This window comes from Gopherus flavomarginatus, chromosome 4, assembly GCF_025201925.1.
Source record: "Gopherus flavomarginatus isolate rGopFla2 chromosome 4, rGopFla2.mat.asm, whole genome shotgun sequence".
In the NCBI taxonomy this organism is placed as follows: Eukaryota; Metazoa; Chordata; order Testudines; family Testudinidae; genus Gopherus; species Gopherus flavomarginatus.
This window is the reverse complement of record NC_066620.1, coordinates 172,272,586-172,297,560: the sequence shown is the minus strand read 5'-3', so window position 1 is coordinate 172,297,560 and position 24,975 is coordinate 172,272,586. Positions and strand designations below refer to the sequence as shown.

The 24,975-nt window shown below is 41.3% G+C and overlaps 1 protein-coding gene across 1 annotated transcript in view; it reads right to left on the bottom strand.

The window, feature by feature from the left end:
* Nucleotides 1-5,107: 5,107 nt before the first annotated feature.
* Nucleotides 5,108-24,975, bottom strand: part of ELOVL5 (ELOVL fatty acid elongase 5) — a 59,260-nt gene continuing 39,392 nt past the window's right edge. Inside the window, exons 2-8 of the mRNA XM_050950971.1 lie at nt 23,925-23,990; nt 21,327-21,514; nt 13,141-13,218; nt 11,571-11,742; nt 9,659-9,783; nt 7,695-7,829; nt 5,108-6,980 (exon numbers count right to left, since the gene is read on the bottom strand). Of these exons, the coding sequence (XP_050806928.1) occupies nt 6,849-6,980; nt 7,695-7,829; nt 9,659-9,783; nt 11,571-11,742; nt 13,141-13,218; nt 21,327-21,514; nt 23,925-23,982 (888 nt within the window). The 5' untranslated portion in view covers nt 23,983-23,990 and the 3' untranslated portion in view covers nt 5,108-6,848. The remainder of the gene's footprint in view (nt 6,981-7,694; nt 7,830-9,658; nt 9,784-11,570; nt 11,743-13,140; nt 13,219-21,326; nt 21,515-23,924; nt 23,991-24,975) is intronic.

The following is a 24,975-nucleotide window of genomic DNA, read 5'->3' as shown; positions in this document are numbered from 1 at the left end:
CCTGCTCCCGGCTCTGCCCTGCCCCGTCCCACAGGCTAGAGCTGTTGACTATGTCTGTTTGCTGGCTGCCTTGGCCTGGAGGCTTAAGTTAGATCCTGCTGCTAGCCTGGCCCTGCCCCGAGGGCTAGGGCCCCCAGACTGTTAATTGATGAGGCGCTGGGGCCTAAGGACTATGTCAGGCACTGCCCCACCCAAGGATGGGAGCAGGAGCCCCAGACTATTGTTGTGTGTTTGCCTCTGTTAGATGGGCCCAGAACTATTGACTATGTAAGGCTTGGCCCCACCAGTGCCACCCAAGCCCGAAGGCTATAGCCCCTTACAACAAGGCTAAGTGGCCTCCCTCTACACTGAAGAGTGAGGGACCACTACACAGGATCACCCGCTACTTTGCCAGGCCAGAGGTTCTGCACCCGCCTTCCATGCAACATTGAAGAGGCACATTAACCATGACACCGCAATGTTATCCAGTGATTTTAACATCTCCAGAGGAATCTCATCCACCCCTGCTGCCTTACCACTATGAAGGCACTTGTGGTGTTTAGATGTTGCTTGTCATTATTAGAACTGGGAGCATTGGCTGTTGAGAGTCTGAAAGGACAGGAAACAGGAAAGAGAGGGGAGGAGTTGAGGAGGCTGAGTGAGGGTTACAGAGGGGGCAGCAGCAGCCACCGCTGTAGCGACCTTATAGATCCAATCTCACTGGAGGTTTCCGGCACTGCTTTCTGAAGGGATGGCATGTCCACAGGGTTGAGCAATTCCTCGAAGTTCTCCTTTCAAATTTCAACAATCTCCTCAGTCGAGGTCAGCATTTCATGACCCTTACTGAGAACAGCCTGGGCCATATCCTGCCGACCCCTCCTAAGGTGACAAATGGTTTGCCAGAACACCTTTGAGGCTGCCCGGTAGTCATTCTTCATGGTCTCTCCAAACTCCTCCCAAGCCCATGCTTTCACTTCAATGACTGCCACAGATGCAGCCCCCTTGGCCAGCTGGTACAGCTCAGTCATATCAGGAATCCGGTTCACAAGCGTTTCTTGGAAGGCTTCCTTCTTTGACTTGAGAGCTTTCCTCACCACTGCTGTCCACCAGTGGGTTGCTACCATGACAAGCACCAACCAACTTCAGCCTACAGCTTTTCATGGCTGTCCAGTTATATACATTGGACAGCACTGGATTCTTTATTTTTACCCTTTGTCTTCTGGTACCTCAGTTTGAGCCCATTTATCATCTCTCTGTACTGCTGTCCAGTCTGCTTGATCCTGTGATCAGCAAGCCACTGCTGACATATACCATCATACAGTTCAATATTCCTCTTTGAGGCGTTCAGTTGTACTTTTTCCACTTTCTTTGGCCCAAAGTTTCTAGTGTGATCCTCCAACCAGGTGGCTTCATGCTGTCCATAGGCTTATTACTGGTCATTGTTCTGCCACTGGAGATGGGTGAAGCCAGAGAAACTGCAATCAGCAGGGGACTTGAGGACACTAGTAGAGAGACATAAAAGTAGACCACTTTGTCAGGGTCAGGGCACATGTACATGGTAAGAGGGTAAATAGGGAGGGGTGCCTGGGTGTTTTCCAGGAAAGGATTGGAGGACCATTATGTACAGTTTCACTGCAATTAGATTGGATTAGCAATACATGGGATAAGCCACTTTGTATCTGCCCTCAGGCTATGTTGACAGCCTCACCACATGGCACAGATTGAGATGTGTGGCATAGGCATAGTTTGACTTCTATATTTGGTGGGGGGGAAGGAGTGGGGCTTTGCAGGAGACCTAGGAGTGGGGTTCAGCAGGGGCTCTGGATGCGGGGGGTGAGGCTCAGTGGGGTAGGGATTCAAGTGTGTGGGGTGAGGGCCTGACAGGGGGTCTGAACGCATGGGGGAGGTAGCTCCCTATACGGGTGATGGGGGCAGGAAGCAGAGGAGGGGTGGGTCTGATCAGCCCTATCTGTTCCAGGGGAAGAGAAAGTCCCTTCTCCCCACAGCAGCTGAGCCAGGCACAGAATTCCAATTTCCCCAGGAGTATTTCACTCTGTCACTCACTTGGGCTGTATGCTGCACAGATGCCTGGGAAGCAGCTCAGCCACCTGGCTTGCCTGGGTCGCTGCTTTCCTGCCCTCCCCTCACAGAGACCATGAGGGGGAAACTGACCTGCTAGCAGAGACCACCTAGCTGCCCCCCATGTTCCTCTATGGCCCCCTGGGGAGCTCAGGGGGAGGGAGGGTGAGCAGCAATGCCAGGTGTTCTGTGCCTGCTGGTCAGTTTCCCCTCGTGGGCTGTGTGGTGAGTCAATAGGAGCTGTTCTCTGCCTTCCCCTGAGGCATCCCATGGGCAAACTGACCAGCAGGCACAGTACCTTGTGTCACCATTTGCCCCCACCCCCACTGTTCCTCCACAGGGAGGAAGCAGGGCTAAACATGGGCAACAGGGGTGGACTCCCCACTTTGGGGAGGTTAGCCTGCTGGCTACACTCTTTCCACCTGAGGCTCCCCCACAGCAGGAGGAGCCCCGGCCTGCCCGCCTCAGCCATGCTGGTCCGGCCCAAGCACCGAGTGCTACCCTGGCCACCGGTGGGCCTGAGCCCCCGGTCCGCCGAAGCGGTGTCCCCACCAGCTTTACAGTAGAGGGAGAGGTTGGTGGGGCTTCCCAGAGGAACATGGGCCATGGCCTTGGTCAGGGGAGGCTTAGCCTGCCCTGGCCTTTGATAACCACCACCCAATGGGGCTAAGGGAGAAAGCTGGGTGCTCCCCCTCCATTGCCTTTGCAATGTATCCAGCTTGAGGGGGCAGTGCCCTCCACAATCTCCACTCATGGTGTGTGGCTGAGTGAACCGGGAGCAGGTTACAGGGAAAACCCACAGCTGAACCCAGTTAAATCTCCAGTGAAGACTAAGGCATAGCACTCTTTACACACATACCATTCTGCACCAGTCACAAATGATGATGATGATCACCCCACAGTCCTCATGGCACCCACATGCTAAGGCATATCCCAGACTGCATGCCTACTCTTGTTTGTTTTTTCCATGTCTGGTGGTAAAGGTGAATAATAGAATGAACAGCACTGATGCAATGCCGGCTCTTGCTTTAAAGCTACTTCTTTTTGTTTCCAGAGCTTGTTCCCTCTCCCTGCCCCCCCACCACAAAGTGAATTCCCCCATCCTAGCATCCAAGTGAACAATAGCATACCCCCTGAAGTGGTGGCAGCAGCTGCACTAATGACTCAACATCAGGGATATCCACAGATTCACACTGGCATGCTCAGAACAGCATGTTCTAGGAATACATCAGCCCTTCTATCCACTTCCTGTTTATTTACACAAAGCATTCAGCTCTGAAACTCTCTAACCTGAAATGCACCAGGGTCTGGATATTGCTGAAGCAGTGTGGCAAATCCACGACACTTATTAGCTATACAGCATCCTAACCCAGTAGATGTGATTGAAATTGTACTCAATGACCTAAAACAGATACCAAAGCACCGTAGAACCCCATGCCAGTGTCTGTGTGGGTCCCCCACTGTATCCAGTCCACAGGGAATAATTTACAGAGCCTGGCTCTTTAGCCCGAGTTGTAGAGATTCGGGCTTTTAGAGGTCCCCAGTTCACTCCCTGCCAAGATAGCAACTGTGACTGCTGCCATTAAAATTGATCTTCACTTATATAGCACTTTTCATCCATCAAAGTGTTTTTGAAATAAAATCATCACAATCCCCATGTCACAAGTGGGGAAACTGAGGCAGACAGGTGAAATGACAGATCTAGAGTCACACAGCAGGTCAGCAGCGGAGCTGGGAATACATACTAGGTTTCCTGACTGTCCACTCTCTATTAGAGTGCTCAGTTTTTTGCCCCAATCTGTTCACTGATCAGTATAGTATAGTGAAGGCTGATAGAGTCTACACACCCTCTCAAACCTTTCATTTACTATTGGGCAATAGATATAGTATGTAACAGCTAGAGATTCACTGTGGATCTTATAGTGACTTAGTTTGTGGGTGGGTGGAACATTACAATCCCATCCTTTCTTCCACTGACAGCTGGCTACAAGACTGCATGCTAGGTTTAATTATTATATAGTTTTGTAGTGATGAAGCCGCTGCCCTTAAAAAGGTAGTTAGTTCAGAATACAGCAACAAATGCTCCTCACTGCACATAGTTGCAGTACTCCACTCTCCCTGCTGATTCCCCAGGGAATACCAGGTTCCGTTTATGGTTTTGGCCATTTTAAAAGCTGTCCATGGAAGAAACTAGTTACCTGAGTGATTGCATTGCACAGTGTGATCAAAGGCCCCCCAGGACTGCTACATTCCACTCAATGAAACTGTGAACCTCAAAAGTTAAATTAATGAGTGCAGGAGACAGAGCTTGTTTAATTATTGGCCTACAAAATTGGAACTCACTCCTGGAAGACATCAGAAGAACCTTGGACCTTCAGAGCAAAAAGCAAAGCCTGCTTCCTTGATTCAGCCTTCTCACAACAGCATGCAGACTGGAGGGAAGAGAGTTAGTGCTTGTCTATATGTGATTCAGGAACAGCTATTCCTGAATAACTCCATGTATAAACAAGCCCATAAGTAGTTTCGTACGCTTTATGGATTTTGTGAGGTGCTCATACAATGCCCATCACCATGGTATCTAAGATCAATTAAATGCTTTTGGTACAGTTAGGGAACAGAGACAAGGCAGCAGAGCCTAGGGAAGGCTTTACAAGCATTAATCATTCCTCAGTACTTTAGATAGGTGCATTACTGTCATTTTAGAGACTGGGTTTCTGAGTCAGGAAAACTAGGTGCTATGGCTGGGACCGTAATTTTTGTCCTGTGCTCAGACCACACATCCCATTCTACAGGTAAGGAGGCAGTAATTCCACTGAGAGGATTAATCCACCCATGTGGATAATTATTTCTACAATTAAAGCTAAGTGTTTGGTAGCTGTCAATGTTTCTTGTAAGGAATGTGTTATTTGATGTATGTGTGTGTGAAATTTCTGTAAGCATTTGTAGTTCCCCCTTATTTCTAACAACCATGATAGTTCTCACTTAGCATCATACAAAATAAGGTGCAATATCAAATCCATAAAATGAAGTACTATGGAATTCAGGCAGAGATAATCAAAAATGTTTTAATGATTAAACAATGTCAAACATTAACAATGTAGGTATATTCAGATGAGCCAAGGGTTTATTTCTAGCACACTTAGACAGCGTATTTTGAATGTTACAGCTGCTGTACTGAAATATGTAAAGACTGTGCAAACCAGTACCTAGAAATGAAGACACACAAGCTTTGATAATGTAAATGTAAACAGATGTTGTGTCTCCTTTAAAACAAGTAAAGAAAACCCCCAAAGCTAATAGGAAAACTCATTATTTCCCTAACAGATGTGCAAAAAATTAAAAAGTTAAACACGGTAAAACTCTGATATTTATATAAATATCAAACAAAATAGTTAACATACAAACTTAAGCAAATGACCAACAGGATGTCTTGCATGATTAGTTAAATGTTTTGAGCTCAAATGAATAAAAGTATTCATAATCTAAACTCCACGTTAGTAGATAACATACCAGCTATAGATGTCTGCTTTGCAACTGTCTCCTCATGTGTGCAAAGCAAGATTTTACATTAATAGGAATTTTAACAAGCAGTTCTAAACAAATTTGTTGATAAGCCAAAAAGTTACAGGTGATCTACACAGTTTACACTCAGGAAACAAAAACAAACACTCATCTCCAGCACATTTCCAAAGGTTTATTTTTTGATGTCTGTGTGACTTGATCTGTTTAATTTTACTTTCTGGGAAAAAAATATCTTTTTGTGAGCTAGGCACATTTTAAGAATGACAAAGTATGCTACACAAATAGCAATACAAATGCCAATATGAATAATTACATTTGAAAAGCATCCTTTATCTTCATTTTTAAAAGAAAAAAGAGCTTTACTAAGGTCATAGACTATCCAGTCACTTCTGAAACATGAATATGGCTATGGTACCACAATGCTTGAAACTGGCACGCTTTCCAGTATTAAAAACTACTTTGCAATTTAGCAATTCACAGAAGTAAAAAACCAAGATGTACCTTCCCTGTATATTCCCTAACTCTTAGAGACAATTAATATTTAAGTCTTGCTGGACTGCTTAAGCATTAGTGACATATGCAAAATAAAAAAATAAGATCTATTAAAAAGGTAAAATAAACTTCCATCTTGACTGACTGCTTAGTCAATTAAAGCCAAACATACAAAACTGAAGGCGCTATTTCTAATTTCACTGTAACATGTAGGAGATACTTAACGTTATGTGTCACATACAGTACAGTAAAACGATCAATGGATTTTTCTAAATGACTTATTAAAAAGTCAATCAACTCAAAGTTGAAACGTACCCTAATTTTGAAACCATTAATAAGCTTTGGGCCCTGCTTTTTAATTTTTTTTTTTTTTTAAGGCATGTGTGTTTACCTACTGAAACCAACATTGTACAAATTACATTTACAATCACATGCATAATCTACAGTAAAAAACATGAGTTTGGATTACAGTGTTCTGAAACTGTGAATCATAATTCAGCACCTATTATATTCACTAGTAAGGCAACAGCAGTGTCATATACTACAATAATACTCCCTTCCACAGTCTATAGCGGGGTCAGTGATGCCTAGAATTATTAACTTTAACTGTATACAGTTTCTAGGGCGTTTGCACACGTTAAGTCCTACATAAATCGCACTATTCTAGGCAGGAATAGTTACAGTAGCTATTAGGGTATCAGTGCACAACTCTTATTGTGCTTACAATCAGATTATTTTGTTGTTTGTGGTATCAAAATGGTTTCTCAGTTTGGTCTTCAATCCTTTCTTTGTTTTCTTTGTTTCACATTGTTCTCGAGGGAAGAAAAGCTGTTTGTGTACCCGTTCACAGCGGCTGTAGAGCCATTCTGATATTCTTTCCTTCTGGAGGATGCCTTCTTTTTGTAAGTCTAAAATACATAGATGTGCACAAAGTTTTGTTTTAAATCACATACAAAAGGTCTGTTCCCTCAGAGCAATTAAACATGTGCACTGACTTGCACATCCTAGCACAAGACCCTGATTACAGTGATATACACTAAGCCTTCAACACATTCAGAGATAAATTTTCAGTAGTTATTATGCTGAATTTTTAAGTCAGAGACTTAATGCTAGCATGCTAGTGTTCTGTACTTAGGGGCCATAGGGGAGAGAAGGACAGCAAATGTCAATGCAAAAAACAGTTCCAAATAGTTTTGTGTATTTCTGGCAAAGGATTATTTTACAAGTCAAGATTTGGAGCAATTTCCTAAAAGTTATGATCACGTGTGACTCTGAGTCATTGTTTTTGCAACTTTGATAATGCATGACACTTCTTTACATGAGTACATTGCAAATTGTCTTTACAGGTTACTACTGTATTTCAAAATGGAAAGCTGCTCCTTGAGCAGAGCACTATTTCCTATACACTTATACTTCACATTACTTTAACTAAGCATTTTTTCATCAGAAACTTGTTATTCAAATTCCTAATCTTCCTGGGCTGCACATACAGCCTACACCATACACCATGAAGGGCAGACACGTGCCAATAGTGAAAACACATTTATACTGAAGAGGGGAAAACCACGTTTCAAGGCTTTCAAATAAGACTGGTGCAAAGAACGAATGAACATTTGTTTTACCTGAATGTAGAAATTTGTGAAGAGGATAATCAAAGAAATCATATAGGAGATCTGGAAATACAGCCATCCCATAGGGAAGGCACATGGCCAAACAACACCACAGCTTGTCTGGAAGATTGTCAGGACAAACTGAATCTGAAAGAGGAAAAAAAAATAGGAGCACAGTAGTGAAAAGAAGGGGAAACAAACCAACAGACCAAGAACTAGAGAAATGATTTCTAAACAAGTCCAAATGGTCACTAAAGTGAGTCTGAAGACAGACACTTTGCCTTTATGACAGGAAAAAGGATTTTAGGAAACATTTGCTGACAGACCTTTGTTTGGACCACAATATTTGGGTTCTTTTTTGAAAGCTCTTTATTTTACAAATATTGCTTCACCTCAAAACACTTAGTGAATCCTGTGCAGGAGTTATTTATCTTAAATGGATTAAAGGGTAAAATTCACCCATCCAAATGAAGTATTCAGACTCTGTTGGTGGAGCATGGAAAGGTCTGGGAGGTGAAATCCCCTGCCACACTACTTGGGACCATAGCATGTGGTGGCTCTCTTGGGGTCCCTCCCTGAGGACCTCTGTGCTGGCCTACCCAAGGCCACCATGGAGACCCTTTTGGCAGCAGGCAGGGGGTGCACAGGAACCTCTGCTGGTCTTCTCTGCTTGAGGCCCCTCTGTACAAATACTGTTCAGGAATTAAGTGCTGCAGACGGCCTGAAGCAAGTTTCACCCTTACAGGGAAGTTGGCAGATTAAGAACAGAAAGATTGTTTCCCTGCAAGACAAACAAAACTGAGCATCCCCAGACTGGACAGTGCAGGCAAGACTGCCTTTCCAGGGCTACCATTAGGCAGAGACTTGAGTTCTATTGTCATCAAAACGTGATGAGGAGAAATGGTACCTAATCCTGGGAGAAGGATGGTGCAGCCAGCCCCACACAACACATCAACTTGCCACTGGATCAAGAATGAACACTGCTGACAAATGGACACAGGGAATCAAACTCCCAACAGTGCGTAGCTCTGTCCTGGACGTATTATACCAATCTCTAAGAGAAACCTGAGGTGTTCATTTTCATAGTTTGGCAACACTTGTATAGGTTGTCATACCAATAAGGTTTAATTGAATTGAGTCTATTAACAGCTCTGCCAACCATCTGCCTAGGCAAATCACTTTTGTGCCTCAGTTCTTTTTCTGTACAGTGGAGCTAACACTTGCTGTCCTTTATGTGGTGGTTTGAGATCCACAGATTACAAGTATTACATAAGAGCAAAATCTTATTATTGTCACTACATGCACAAACCCATTGCTCAGCTATTTTTCTTCATCACATGCTGTACACAAAACATCTAGGCACCAGCGGAGGTATAAGAGAACAATACCAATGGATGTGGGTAAAAGTATAACAATTATAGAAGTGATTAAATCCACCTACTTAAAGTGCAGCTGAAGGATAGAAACATTGAACAATATTTAGAGAACCATTTACAACTGTACATAAAAACCAGGCAGGAAGACAACTGTTTTGCAGGATTAGAATAAAGGGCCTCTTTACCTAGGATTTTGAGTCACATGCAGATTCCAGTCTGTCACTGCAACATCAGTTCATGACCAACAAATGCTTTAGAAGAATGCACTGGCTCAGAGTGCTTGGGAAGAAACTTAGCTTTTCCCTGCATTCTCACTACAGAATCACAGAAAGCGCAGTGCTGTGACATAGGAATAAATTTAGCTGCAAATCAGAGATGAGTGGACAGAGGCATCGCTAAACTTCTCATTGAAAATTACTGTTATGTTACGATGACTGCCCAGAAGCCCCCATTATGCTAAGCACAATGCAAAATGCCCTCCTCTAGTTTACTAGCTTTCAGTCAAGAAATTAAAATTCCCCTCCCTTTATTACAGGCAGGGAAAACAGTTCCTCCAGTGCCAGAGAAGTCTGGCAGGGAACCAAAAACTGAGTAACTCACCAGCTGTCCCTGAGTGATGTATTTCTTCCACCACAGATAAGGGCGCATAGCTGGAATAGCAGACAATCCATAGTAGGAGTACATCAGGACATGGATAAAGCTGTTAAGGGTGGCACCAAAGTATGCTAAAATGGAGATGGGAAGAAAGAGGGTATTTTAATACAGAAAACAAGTTGGCACACTTGGAACCTGAACTGTGCTAAAATGCACAGCCACAGAAGGTGACATTTTTAAACATTAGCAGGACCTTTTTAAATAGTCAGTGTCCCCAAAACTAAAGGCTAAAAAAGAATCAGACTCTCAAACAGGCAATAAGCTCAGGGCCTTTTGCAACTGTGCACACGATCGGTGCATTTTGTGCCAACCTTCCACGCCTACCTGTCTGCTCCACTTATCCAAGTAGGGTTGTTGTTCATTTCAACACTCTGTTTGCTCAGAAAAGGTGAGGAGGCAAGAGGGTGGAGGTGCACAAACATGTCCACAAACCAAAGCTTCACTGGTCTAATTTTAGACCTAGCCTCCTTTGCCAGGCATTTCCACTGAAACTAGCAGTCTGCTTTTGGTTATAAGACACAACATTCTGAGGATTTCCAAAAGCTCAGTTTGCCCATTTTATTTGGCTTTGTTTACAATGGCTCTGTCATTAAAGGATTTGAAGTTTTCACTGCCCATCACTAAATTGCATACGCTATCAAAGCCCAAGTAGCATAGCTAGCTCAAAAAAAAAGAAAACCCAAACAGGGCATTATCAAGCATTTTTAAGCCCACTTAAACATGTGATTGTGCGGCTTTTACTATTGTAAAGGTAAGACAAATAGGTACTTGACTTCTCTCTAGAACAGTGGTTTTCAACCTGTCGAATGCAGACCTATGTCTAAAGATTTCCAACGGGGTCTGCACCACTGCTCTAGAACAACATAGTTACACATGCACGCTTCTGAAGTTAAATGTTACTTGCTCCATGTTGACATTAAGAAATAAATGCAGTTTCTGTACTGTTCTTCTCAGAACCAAGAAGTGTTTTGAGAGTTTTGCAGCTTTTCTATCCACACAACTGGTATTTCTTATGCACACCAGGTTGATGACAGACTGATCCCATAAAAACTTTCCTTCAGCAAAGCTATGCTAATCTCGATCAACAAAATCACTGACCCACAAGCTATGTTATTCCTCTACATTATTGTTGCCTCCCCCATATTTTTATGCTAACACATTTGGGAAACAAGGTCAGTTAAAAGCAAATGAAATTAAAAGAATCCAAGTGAGGTTGCAAGAGGTCAGCAGTATTTAGTAAGGTTTTAAACAAGAGGAGAGATGGGAAGAGGCAAAAGAGCATTCAGTCAAGTTCATTAGTGCCCATGGGACAAAAATTTTAACTGAAATAATTTGTTATGGCCACCCATAGAACAGGATAAATTAAAGGGAAAAACATCCTGAGTGAGCAAAGTTTTGATGGACTCAGACAATTGTTTGATTTCTAGCAGTTATCAGCCACCTTACACCTACCTGCAGCAGGCTTCCAAGCCTGACTTAAAACCTGTTTCTCCTTGGAAGCTTTGCTTGAATATTTGCATGTGCTGTGAAGGAAAGTAAGCACAGCTGACACAGATGTCAGAGCCACGCTACAGCAGCAGGCAAACAGATTGTACTTCCTGCAAAACCGATTATCTACACTGAAACGCTTCCACTGTTCAATCATTGCATAAGGGGCCTACAGGCAGCTTCATACCTGCAACTATTGGTATTGCTTGTAATTTAATAAAGCAACTTAATTTTTTTGCTGCATTTTAAGCAAGATGGGCCAGATCCTGAGACTGAAGTCAATGGGAGTTGCTTATATACATCCTGTGGCAGAATTTGGCCTTAAATAAAACGTAGGTCTGTTGTAGGTTCTCTTCTCCACAGTACTTACAGTGACCACAAGGCACCCAGTTCATAACAAACCACCAGATGTTCAGCATAGATGCATGGTGATAGACATGAAGAACAGTGATCTGGTAATAATTTTTTCGCAAAATGAAAAAGAAGGTGTCCATGAATTCGATGAGTTTGGAGAAGTAGTACCACCAAAGGACACGTACAATCTACACGGAGAGGAGGGAAAAATAATAAATTCAGGAGTTGTCCCTGTAATTCTCTCAAGTCAACAGAACACATCTCACTACTTCTAGATATTCATGGCAAAATCACTGGAAAGCTCAGCACATTCCTTGCACCAAGTTTTCTGTAAGAGACATGAGTCTAAAGAGGCAGGATTGAGAAGGATAACAGAGAATATTTTATGAGGCTATTAAAGTGAGACACGAGGCAGGATGTTTAAACATATTTCTGTTTTGCTCTCGGTGGAAAACATCTCCTCTACATATCATAGAGGTGTTTTGCTGAGGATGGGGGAAAAGCAGTTCACAGCAGGGCGATCAGGTGCAGGGAGGAGAAGAGTTATAAACTTTTTTTTTTTTTTTTAATTTTAAAAGTGTACCCAAATGCTGCAGTAATGGGCATAGTAGGTGTCAAACATGAATCCAGCCTCAAGAGGTCTTTTCAAATACCAAATGTGATTAGTAGGGCCCTATCAAATGCACAGTCCATTTTGGTCAATTTCAGTCATATGATTTTTAAAATCAGAAATTTCATTATTTCAGCAATTTAAATCTGAAATTTCAAGATGTTGTAATTGTAGAGGTCTTGACCCAAAAAGGAGTTTGGGGGGGGTTTGCAAGGTTATTGTAGGAGGAGTTGTGGTACTGCTACCCTTATTTCTGCACTGCAGCTCACAGCGGCGCTGCCTTCAGAGCTGAGCAGTTGGAGAGCAGTGGCTGCTGGCCAGGAGCCCAGCTCTGAAGGCAGAGCCACCAGTAGCAGCAGTGCAGAAGGATGGCATGGTATGGTATTGCCACCCTTACTTCTGTGCTGCTGCCTGCAGAACCGGGCCCTCAGTGTCCTGCCAGCCAGCTCTGAAGGCTGGAGCGCAGAACTAAGAGTGGCATGGTATTGCTACCCTTACTTCAGCACTGCTGCTGCCTTCAGAGCTGGGTGCCAGGTTAACAGCCACCGCTCTCCAGTTACCCAGCTCTGAAGTCAGCACAGCAGTAAGGGTGCCAATACCATGAGCCCCCCTAAAATAACCATGTGACCCTCCTGCAACTCCCTTTTGGGTCAGGACCCCCCAATTTGAGAAACGCTGGTCTCTTCTGTGAAATCTGTGTAATATAGGGTAAAAGAACACAAAAGACCAGATTTCACAGTGGGAGACCAGATTTCACGGCCTGTGACACATTTTTCATGGCCGGGAATTTAGTAGGGACTTAGTGATTATATCATATTCGGAACTAACTGCCAAGTTTCAACGTGTGCTTTCTGTGCACCGAGTATACTTGGGGGAGGGGGAAGAGGAGCCTGTTTAGATAAATCCTGTTCTGGTCTTCACTCATCTGCAAAGAGAAAATTTCAAGTAGCAATTGAGTTATAACAAGTAATGTTACCTTCATATCAGCTTCACCTCCACTGTGTGTGTCCTGACAGAAGAAATTGTATCCTCCTTCCCATACTCCTGTAACCAGCTGACAAGATGAAAGAATAAGGTATCTGATGAAAATATTGCACTTGACAGTACACCTGAACCATGGCCGCAGCTTTACTGACTGATTCTGGGACATTAGGTTACAATTTAAGCCCCAAACAGTAACTGAATCATGGTAGTGATTGAAAGCCTAGTTAATAACAGTTCCATATTCTTCCCCGCCACCCTTCCTGCTCCAATTACTGTGTCCTGAACTAAACAGGACAGGTAAAGATCTCATCCCCATCGAGTTTTGAAAGATGTGTGTGTGTTTTTGAACAAACCTATTTTAGAGCTAAAAAACGTTTGTGCTGATTATTTTCTGCAGAAGTGGGGCACTTAGACAAAAGTAAGTTCTATTTCTGACTTTTTGAAGAAAAGATACTATGTTTTATGTGCACAGAGTATGAACTAGGAAAGGAAAACTGCTGGAGTTTTACAGCCTTTATGTTGCATGCCCAGTGCCTTATGATGGCAAAAATAATACCTGAACATTTCCATTATACCAAAACTTTCCCCATGACTAATACTTCAAAAAGGTGCTGAATTCAAATCATGGTGACGGTTTTACTCGTTTGGAAATAGTTCACCTTTCCCCAGTTGTGTCAAATTATTCACATTTTCAGAATTATTTATTGTCTGAAGAAATCATGAAGAGTTAGTATTCTGCTACATTTGGATTCTTCAAGATTACTTTTAATACTAAACCTTTCAGTGCTGGTATGTTCCAGCTAGCCAAATGACTACCTGCATTATATAGGTGGTTGTCGATTTCCTGGCACTGTGTGTGATAGTAATTTGTTCCTACAGGTCTTATGACAGATTCTGAGCACCCCTATCACATGTACATTATCAGGTTGAACCAAGCTGTACGTTTTCATTTCTTTCTTCTTTGCCACTATGTTCCCATTACAGCTCTTGAACTGAAGGGGTTGTGTTTGGCTGCTTCTAGCCTTGTAGGGTATATCTACACTGCAATTAGACACCCGCAGCTGGCCTGTGCTAAGGGGCGTTTAACTGTGGTGTAGACATTTGGATTCGGGATGCAGCCTGATCTCTGGGACCCTCCCACCTTACAGGGTCCTAGAGCCAGGGCTCCAACCTGAGCCCACAAGTCTATGCTGCAGTGAAACGGCCCCTTCGCCTGAGCCCCGGGAGCCTGGGTGAGCAGGCACAGGCCAGCTGCAGGTTTTTAATCACAATGTAGACATTTCCACAAGGTATGTCTACATAATGAATGGCAGCGAGACTCAGAGCCCAGGTCGACAAACTCAGGCTTGCACTAAGAATAGCTGTGTAGACATTGCCGCTCAGGCTGGAGTTGGGGCTCTGAAGTCCCTCCTCAGGTTTCAGAGCCTGAGCTGCAATGTCTACACAGCTATTTGTAGTTCCATAGTGCAAGGCCTGATAGCCTGAGTCTGCCAATCTGAGCTCTTGAGACTTGCTGCCACAGGCTGCTGCTCGCTGTGTAGACATACCCAGAGATTCCCAGCAGTCTTCCCCATCCCCCATTAATGTTTCTATTAAATTATCCATTCTATTATAAAAGTTTAGCATTTTGGGCACTTTAAAGAGAAAAAGAGAGAAAAAGAAAAAGAAAGAGAGAAAGAAAAAGAGAAAAAAGAGAAAAGAAGTGGTAACTGATTTAGATAATTTCCAGGTGCAAAAAGTAGTTCAGTCCTAACTAGGAAAAACAGTTCAGAAATGAGTATTCAGAACAAGAGTCATCCATTTCTGGCCCCATCTACGCTCATGCTGGAACTGGGTTAGCAAGAACATTTAATCACAGTTCTTGCCAACAACGTGCTAATATAGAAGGGCTTCTCTGTCAGTGTCACTAGGGATGACTTAGGTTACAAAAAGTGTTTTATATAACCATTGAAAACTTTGTAGTTAAATAAGTTAAGGGTAAGAGGTGTTAATTTACTTGCATGTATCTCAGAATTGGAGAATGGGTAGTAAATTGGTTCTAGTTATGTCTTATAGAAGTTAACCACTTAAATGGTCTGCCCTTTTCTAATGTCAATTTTTTCACAACTAAAGCATCATTTTTCCACCTAATTAAAAAAAAAAAAGTGTGTGAAGTGCTTTGGAACAGTTAGCTTTACTTTAAAAATTAAAACAAAATCCAAAGTCAGTTTGTGTCACCATTTTTGATCTTCGCAAACACCACCAGTTAAAGCAAGCAATTAACTATATAGTAGTACATACACTTAAGAGTCTTCTTATGAATGGTATGGGTGAAAGAATCAAACTGAGCATCACCATACCACAAATGAGAAAAATCTTATTGGAGAAGGACAGCTGCAGCCTTGCATGTAACTATAAACTAAAAAAACCCCAACAGCAATATATCCATCTATTCTCCTTTATGTCAGTCTAACCAACTGCTCACTCAAACAAAATACAATTCTACTATCATACTTCTCATCCAAGAGGAGACCTTCTATCTCTGTGTGCATAAACATTTAAAAGCAGAAGCATGCCAAAGGACCAACTTCATTTCTGAACAGTGGGTGCTGCATAGAGACCATCATTATGACAGCATGGAAAGAGTTCTGAATAACTGAAGACTGAAAAGCCTGTATGGATTCTTTAGCATCCTCAAGTTAGTCAAGTAGCATAAAACCTTGTTTCAGGACATTGTGTGGAAAAAGCTTACATAATCCTCATCATTCCAGGGGCCATTAAAAATGGAGGAATAACTACAACATTTACACTGTATTTATTACAATTAGTGAATATTTGCTACAGTCAACAACCCTACATACCAAATGCTTATTTTTCCAGATTAATTGGTATGTCCGAGTTGTGCAATCCAAAGTGGGGGTTTGTTTTTTTTAACACTTGTAATTACTTAAGTGGAAGAAATTTTATACCAGGTTTAAAGTAACCAATGGTGTTCTGATGCAGCCTTTTAAAGGGAAGGATGGACCTGTAGTCAGAGACTATTTCAAAATAACTTACTATTCATTTGTTTCCACAAGTGCTCACAATATGCTCTGCTTTTTCTAAACATAAAAAATAATCAATCATGCTTGCTTTTTCTAATTTACTCATGTTTCTTTTAGCCACATGTATTAGCTCTACCTTATTTCAGCACATATTAAAAAGACAATTAAGAAACTAGCCACACATGGGACACACTGACCTGACCAGTAATTGTTCCCAAATGTGTTATTTACATAGCTGCAAGTACTGGTATGACACATTGTTTATATTAATGTTACTGTCTACATGACCAGCAAAATTCTGTGCTATCATTTGATGAACAACTTGTCTCCCCCACCTCCTCTCTGTTTACAGGAGATGGGGCCAATCCACCTTACTGCTGGTATCAACTGGCTCTGCAATAAGTCTTGAGTCACTTGAGAATCACTAATCTTGTGTTTACAGTATAGGTAGGTTCCCTAACCACTTAGGACCTATGAATCTCTGTACATTTCAGCTGTAACTAGGCAAGTCCTGTAGCTGAACTTTTAATTTGGCAGGAACCCCAGTGGAGTTCAACTTTCTTTCCTAAAGACACCGTCAATGCCAGATCATGGACATGTCTTTTCTTATGAAATGCAGCTGTCTACAAAAGACTGACTAGCATAATGAAAGAGCAGTTTCCAGCAGAAATACAGAGCATGTGATGTTTAAATTACCTAAAGTTAACCATTCTAAAGGCAATTTTTAAAAATGCTACTCAAAATTAATAGTATGGTCATTTAGTTCTGAGGAACCAAAGCAGAATCTTTATTAACAAAGTGAACAGAGTTTGTTTTTGTCCCTTGGTTATGGGCTGTTACTTTCTCCCTGTCTGCATTCATTTTTACTTTAATTTTGTAACAGTATTACTGAACTTTATAAAGTGCTTTGAGGTTACCGTCTGTGTCAAAGACCTGCACAAAATAAAACTGTACCGTGGACCTTCACTAACAGAAGGTCTGGATTGAGGCACGTTAGTGAAGCAATATGTACCAACTTGCTGCTCTGTTGATACAGACACAGAACTTTAGCCTCCATGCTGTCAGGAAGCTTTCCCAATTAAAACAAGGGACCCAATGATATTGCATACTGGCAAATACAAGTGAACAGGGGGACTTCAAATCACAAGAATTTTAGGTTAAAATGGAGAAGAGGCAGAAATTCAAACCTTATTTTTCTGATCTTAAGAAAGCAAATATAAGGAAGTGTGTAAAAATTTATCTGTATGAATATGTGCTCAATTCTAAAAGACAGAAAGCCATTATTGGTTAAGTTTAATACTTTCTTAGTTGGGATGCTGACTTAGTTGTATGGTGACCCAATTATCTCAGATTCTAGAAAACTCATTCTTTTAAACAAGATTAGTAAATGGTGTTCCTGTCATGACTCACAATCATTAATAAAATTGCAGCAAGACTCCAAATACAATATCAGGTACAGTAACTGCAAGCTGCTAGAGGTTTTACGTACTTAAAAAAAGTTGTAGACATAAATGTCAAATATGAATATGCAATGAAGTGTCCACAGTACATTATTGCCAAATTTCATATAAAAGCACCACATTTGCAAACAGGAAGTTGGACAGGATAAACATTCTTATATTTCTTGTTAGCAAAAGAGATACTCTCCTGCAGTGGAATTGTGAATTGTCAACACTGCTGGTATGGAGCAAACATGCACAGGCTTAATATTATGCAAGTGAGTTGTCCAACCAAAGTTAGTAGACTCGTCCCGTGTGAAAGCTTTCCACAGGATTAGGGTCTTAGCTGGCACTCCATTATTATGCTTGCCCTCAACTCTGCCATTCTAGGACTACATAAATATGGACACAATGCAGAGTCTATTGAAGGGGGTTTATCTAGGGGTTTGAAGAACTGGTTTTATTTACCCTAGAAGATTTCTGAGGTGCTGAACAGAAATGCACTGTATACATATAATGTAGTTTACGTTACAAAATGCTAAGTCACAGCATACACACTTACTGAGGCCATTAACATTTAATATAACACTGGAGCTCTGTGGGTGTCTATTTATAAAAATAGTTATATTGCACCCACTAATGTGCTCACCACACAAGGTGCGGGGAGGTCTCGGTCTGGCTAGCTGGAAGAAAAGTGGTATTGTCCCTTTAAGGACTCTTCTACAACAGGTAGGGAGGAGGAGGAAAGTTTACAGAGATGGACCGTATGCAGCTGGGGCCAGGCAAGGAGAAGGCCACTGCACAGCCCTTCCCACTGGCTGTAAGAATGTAAATGTGGGGAGTATTTATACCAGAGTTGCCAACTTTCATGCAGTAAATAAAGCACTCCGACTTTCACAATAAGACAAAAATCAAGTTAATCCCATTTCAAAACAAGGCTAAAACAAGCCAGTCCCTAAGAACCCCAAAACTCTATGTGACTAGATCCTCACCACGTGCAGTCTGGGACTGTGGTGGGTCCACTGTGCATCCTTGGCTCTCTCCCCCACCTTGTTCCTGGCAAGCAGGAGCCAATCAAAAAGGCCCAATTTCTGCATTTTTCCCCCACAGATTTGGCATGTCTGATTTATACCCCATGCAGCCCCAGACAGCCCCTCTTTTACAGGGATCAGGCTGGCAGCATTCACTCACCCATGAACTTGACAAAAAGACCAGTTCCCTTTTGATCTGCTGTGGGCATTTTGCTAGTTGCCTTTTTCCCTGGGGAGCTAGGAAGGAATTTTCCCCTTGCTGCCAGACTGGTCAAAGCGGGGTGGGCTTTTCTCCTTTCCCACAGTAAGTTTGGGATCCAGTAGGTTGGAGTAAGGGAATTAGGTTGTAATGCTGCACCTTAGTACATAAAATTCATGGCAGGTATCACAGCAGGCACTCTATGGAAACGATATAGTTATTGGATAATATGGGAAAGGACTTCAAGGAAAGCATCCCTTAAGGGAGCTGAAGAAGGAGAGTCTGGGGTTTCTACGTCTGGAACAGCAGAGCCAACCCCCACCTCCTTTCACCTCAAGTAAGCGGAGGACATTGGGTCCCAGCAGCGAGACAGCTGGGACCTGGGTGGGAATTATTTGGAAGTGATTAAGGAAAGGATATTGAGCTGCACTGCACAATTTATTTATTTTTTTGCTAGCGTTTCCAGATATCAAGTGAATAAAGTTGTGATCTTGCCAGACAATGCTGAATGGATATTTTCATGCAGAGAGCAAGATCACTAAATATAACGCTAACACTGAAAATCAAGGTGCATTATATATTTGCAGTAGCAAAGACTATGTTCAATGACATTCTAGTTAAATTTAAGCTCTAGCCACTAATCATGTAGCATACAGGTGAAGTTTTATTTTTCCCTTCACCATATCAAAGAACTCACATTGACTATGTGACTTTATGGCAGTTTTCCAAGCCACATGAGTAATGCCAGACAACTGTTAAAAAAAAATATAAACATGCATTTGATTTAGCTGAGTTGACAAGGCAAATGGTGCTTAATAAGTGGGGAGATTACTATGAAAAAGAGAAGCAGTTCAGCTGTAATACAAGTAAAGGCTTTACATCATATAAAGTTTACGGAATATTGTATATGGAATAGTGTGAAAGAATAAATCTTAAGTAACAAAAAATAATGAATAATAATGATGATAATACTTAGCTTGAATAGTGCTTTCCATCAGTAGATCGCTTTAATAAAGGAGATCAGTATCATTATCCCCATCTGTAAAATGGGGAAGCTGGCACACAGAAAGGGAAAGTAACTTGCACAGAGTCACCCAGAAGGCCAGTGGCAAAGCCAGGACCAGAACCCGGGTGCCCTGAGTCTCAGTCCAGTGCTCTAAGTTCACAGAATCAGACATTAGTAATGGAAAAAGACTTCTTAGTGGTTACTAGGCCATCCTCCTACTCCGTTACAAAAACTTCATGTGGAAAATATAAGTATTATTCTGAGTGCTAGAAGAGAAGAGATCAGCTGCAATGGGAATTTTATTTACACTTACTATAATGCCAAAGAAATCTGCACTTGTATATGTGCCATAGATTAAGATGTTTGTCATGAAGTCTTTGGTGATATTGCTTATGCTTAATTTTATATATTTGCATGGAGTAAACTCAGACAATACACATACCTATCATATTTACACAATTATTTAAGTGATATGAAGCTTAAAATGTTAACATAATTAACTTTGATTTTTTTAAGTACATACTGAAAAAAAAAATTAACCCCAGCAATTAACTGTGAATATTCTTATTGATCTGGTTGATGGGGTAGGATGGAATTTATAGTTTCTGGATCTCTATCTTGTAAAATAAAACAGACACAGTTTCACTCAAAGTTGAAGGAATTATATTAAATAATCTGGTTTTAACTTTGTGAAAACAATGGCATCCCAAGTGTGCTAACATATTTCTGTTTCAGAACAACCAAGATGATTGAGAAGATGTGATTCTCAAATGTGCAAAAGCAAAGATTAAGATGTGGATCAAATACATTTAAATAAAATTATATTCCACGCTCCCTAGTGAGATGTGATGTAACTACCCATTCTTAGAGCAGCCTGAGGCCTTGGCTACACTGGCGCTTTACAGCGCTGCAACTTTCGCACTCAGGGGTGTGAAAAAACACCCCCCTTAGCGCTGCAAGATACAGCACTGTAAAGCCCCAGTGTAATCAGTGCCGCAGCGCTGGGAGCGTGGCTCCGAGCGCTGCAAGCTACACCCATAGAGGATGTGGCTTACGTGCAGCGCTGGGAGAGCTCTCTCCCAGCGCTGGCACTGCAACCGCACTCACACTTCAAAGCGCTGCCGTGGGAGCGCTTTGTAATTTCAAGTGTAGCCATACCCAAACTGTGGTTCTCCTTTAGGGGCGTAGTTAGGAACTATTTAACTACCACTGAGGTTTTCCTTTTCATTGTGTGCTGAAGGAGAACTTCGCATTTCAGAACAATGTATTTTGCACACCATCCTCTATGCCCTAAGGTATTAACGGCAGTGCTCGTACGAACTTAGTAATAATGGTGATTTTCTTTGGAGAAGTGACCAGTGAAGAATTGTTGCAACATTTTGGCAGTTATTTTACCAACTTTAGGACAATATGCACAAGTTTTTGGTGTAAGTGGGGGTTAAATACGGTACTGCACAAAAAACCCAAAAAACCCTCCTACCTCATAAAACATAAAAAATGACAGTAGCGTAAGTCCAACATTATAGACCACTAGAATTCCCCGGCATGAGAATGGTTGCTTATTCTGCATGTACTTTGGTCCTATCCATATGATTAATAAGTATACGACAGAGAAGATAAATGTAGGTGTATAGTTATCCAGAAGAAGCCATCCTTTTACTCTGGGATCTGAAATAAAATAAAAAAAACAAACAAAATTTACTACTGCAATTTAGTAAATGGAAATATTTAAAACACTGTTACTATAAGCCTTGTCAGGAAAACATTTTGCTCAATCATCTAACATGAACCAATGTGAATGAAAGAAAATGCTTGACGGAAAACAGCAAATAAACTTACTAGAAATGCTGATTGTTCTGAATTACACAATAACTTGCATATATAGCAAGGTTACATTTAATCACACTGTTGCTAAGCAAAATGCAAGTAATACTGCTCCTAATGAAAACATTGCTTTCAAAAGGGAGTTATTGCTGCTACGTGTTTTAAACTATTACTTGAAATCTATCTTTGGTATTTGGGACAGAAAAATGATTCTGAATAAGTTTTAAAGCTGATAAACTTCACCATGCTGTTTTTCATTTGTTTCTTCCTCTCTCCCTGAAAGCCTCAATATATCAACATAGCTAGTTTCCAAAGTCATTTCTGCTTACTGTATTAAGCAAAGTACATTCTTACTGTTTTTATTTCTGCTAGTCCTTAGGAGCCAGTATGGCTAAGAGAGGGAACTGGATTCCTTATTGTGCATCACACACTATATTCCAAGCAATAAATTACACCAGTGTAAACCCAAACAGGACACTGATTTTATACAAGTGTTACTCAGCATAATTTGGCTTTTGGAACTTTTTTATTGGTGATGCATCAGAAGGAAAACAGTCTAGTTGACAGTCTGATTCCAGGGGGAGTTGGCAAGACTGGCAAGTAGAAAAAGACATTTTTAAACAGTAAACTGAACAAATTTGATATGGATATAAAAATATTCAGACAAATATGATGCTATTTTTACAAAAACAACTTTTTGAACTGAAATACACATAAGGAAATAGTCATGGAGAAGGTGTCAGCTTGTCCCGTTCCATAGAGGCCTGTCTATAATGGGATCAACACACAGTTTAATACAAGCTCACACCAATTCAGTTTAGACACTTTGTAGCAGTGAAGAGGCTCCAGTTCTATTTTAGTGGAGCTCAGAAACCATACTGTACCTGGGGGCAATCTACACTGTAGTCATAGAGTGTGACTGGACCTCACATAAACATACTCGAACTAGCTTTAATCTAGCTGAGCTAGCTTTTTTTGGGAGTGCTGAAATCACAGCAGCACAGGCCGCACAAGCCCACCCACAACCTTCAGCACTTATTCAGGCAGCTAACCCATGCGGATGCCCACTCAGCTACAGCTGCTCTGATACTTGAGCTAGCTCCATTACAGTTAGCTCAGGTATGCCTCGGCAAGTTGCAATCACATCCCATGACTGCAGTGTAGATATAGAATAATAGAATATCAGGAGGTCATGTAATCCAATCCCCTGCTCAAAGCAGGACCAACCCCAACTAAATCATCCCAGCCAGGGCTTTGTCAAGCCAGGCCTTAAAAACACCCATTCTAGTGCTTCATCAACCTCCTAGTGAAATAGTGTTTCCTAATATCCAACTTAGATTGCCTGCACTGCAACTTGAGACCATTACTCCTTGTTCTGTCATCTGCTGCCACTGAGAACAGCTGAGCTTCCTCTCAGATAGTTGAAGGCTGCTATCAAATCCCGCCTCACTCTTCTCTCCTGCAGACTAAATAACCTCAGTTCCCTCAGCCTCTTCTCGCAAGTCATGTGCCCCAGCCCCCTAATCATTTTCAATGACCTATAAAACTAGTACATAAAACAGATAGAATCTCCTTAGCTAGGATATGGCATTCAATTCGTCACCATCTCAAAAAAGGAGAGAAGGAAAAAAAAACGAAAGAAGAAGGTAAGCAAAATGGATTAGAAGCATAAGGCATTAGGGACATGAGAAAAAAACTGAAAGACCAAACAAAATTAAAACTTCTTGGGGGGGGGGGGGAGGAGGGAAAGGAGGATAGGATAGGATAGTGTCATTTTAATTCATGAATGATTGATCTTCAGTAACAGACACTCTTATTTACCCTCTCCCTCATTACAAGAGGGTACTTCATGAAGAGCAAACTTAAAACGGTATTTTTCATGCCACATTTAATTAATTTGTAGGATTTAGTGTTGCAGGGTATTGTTGAGGCAACTAGCTGAGTAAGACCAAAAAACAGGTTGACACTTATAGGAGGAAGAATAGCAGCTGCAGTACATTAGCTCAAATAAAGTTTCGAGGTCTGTCATTCCTCACTCTTCAAGTCATAAGCCAATTGCTCAGTAGCTTCAGAAGCCCTTTTCTCTGAACATCACAGTTTTGCACAATTGGGTGTTTATGGGCACCAAACCAGCTGACACAAACTATTATTAGCTTCAGGATACTAGAAAGCCAATCTCTTCCTATGGCAGTTTCTGTACTTCAATATATGCATTTGAACTTCGGTTCTAGAAATTATAAAATGAACAACTTACCTCTTGGCCCGAGCCAGACATCCAGGTAGCTATTGATTGTTTGATCCAGGGATTCCATCGTAGAACCTATAAAAATAGAGAGTGAGAAAAGAGTTATTTCTGCAGGTGACAGTGGTCATGGTAAACTATGGCATAAATCCACTTGCACTAGCCCATGTTGGATTAAATGATTTTTTCAGAAAAAAAAAGATTTAAATTGGATTTTTTTATTGTTATTTAATAGCTTTCTTATAAAAAAATCTGTTTAAAATTAAATCTGAATTGAATATAAAATATGCTAAGGCCTTAATCTTATCATAACCTCCAAAATAGTTCAATAAAGAATATATATGCTGAATCCATGAGCCTCTATAAAAAAACAAAAAAACAAAAAGAAAGAGTTAAAGTCTGCTTTTCTATATAAAGAAAGGATCAGGGGGAGAAATATCTAACTTTTGAGATCAAGCTTTATAAATCTGGCACAAAGGCTGTGTATTGGATAAAGAGCTTGATCCTGGGGAGGAGGTGAGTGGTGGTCTGTGCTACTGGATGCAAGAGACTGGCAAAGTCACCACTGCTGTTGCGAACAAACTTCTGATTCCAGAGACACCAGCATGTATCTGCATGCATCTCAGCAGGATCGTCCAATGATCCAATCTGGATAGCCTCATACTCCTATTTTATAGTTTCTCCCTATCTGAACTCTGATTTGCTCACTTCTCAGATCATTCATATTTATGACTCAGCCTACCATGAAAACTTAGTCTCTAGCTCTTGGAGAGGAGGGGGGACAGTGAAGTTTATGTATGCCAAACAATTAAGGTTGCTTTGTTTAACAAATAAGTTTTATATGCTGTTGTGCATGTTTAATTAAATTTCAGTTACCATTTGAATGCAGCTTTACACAACTCATGAGCAAAAAGTTAAATTATCTAGTCAATAAGCAATACATTAGTCACTATTTTCTAACATACCAAAATTGTACAATTAATAAGAATCTTAAAACCATTAAGCTAGATAATTGCTTAACTGAATGTATATAACAGTGTACCCTCCTAGGTAGCAAAAAGTT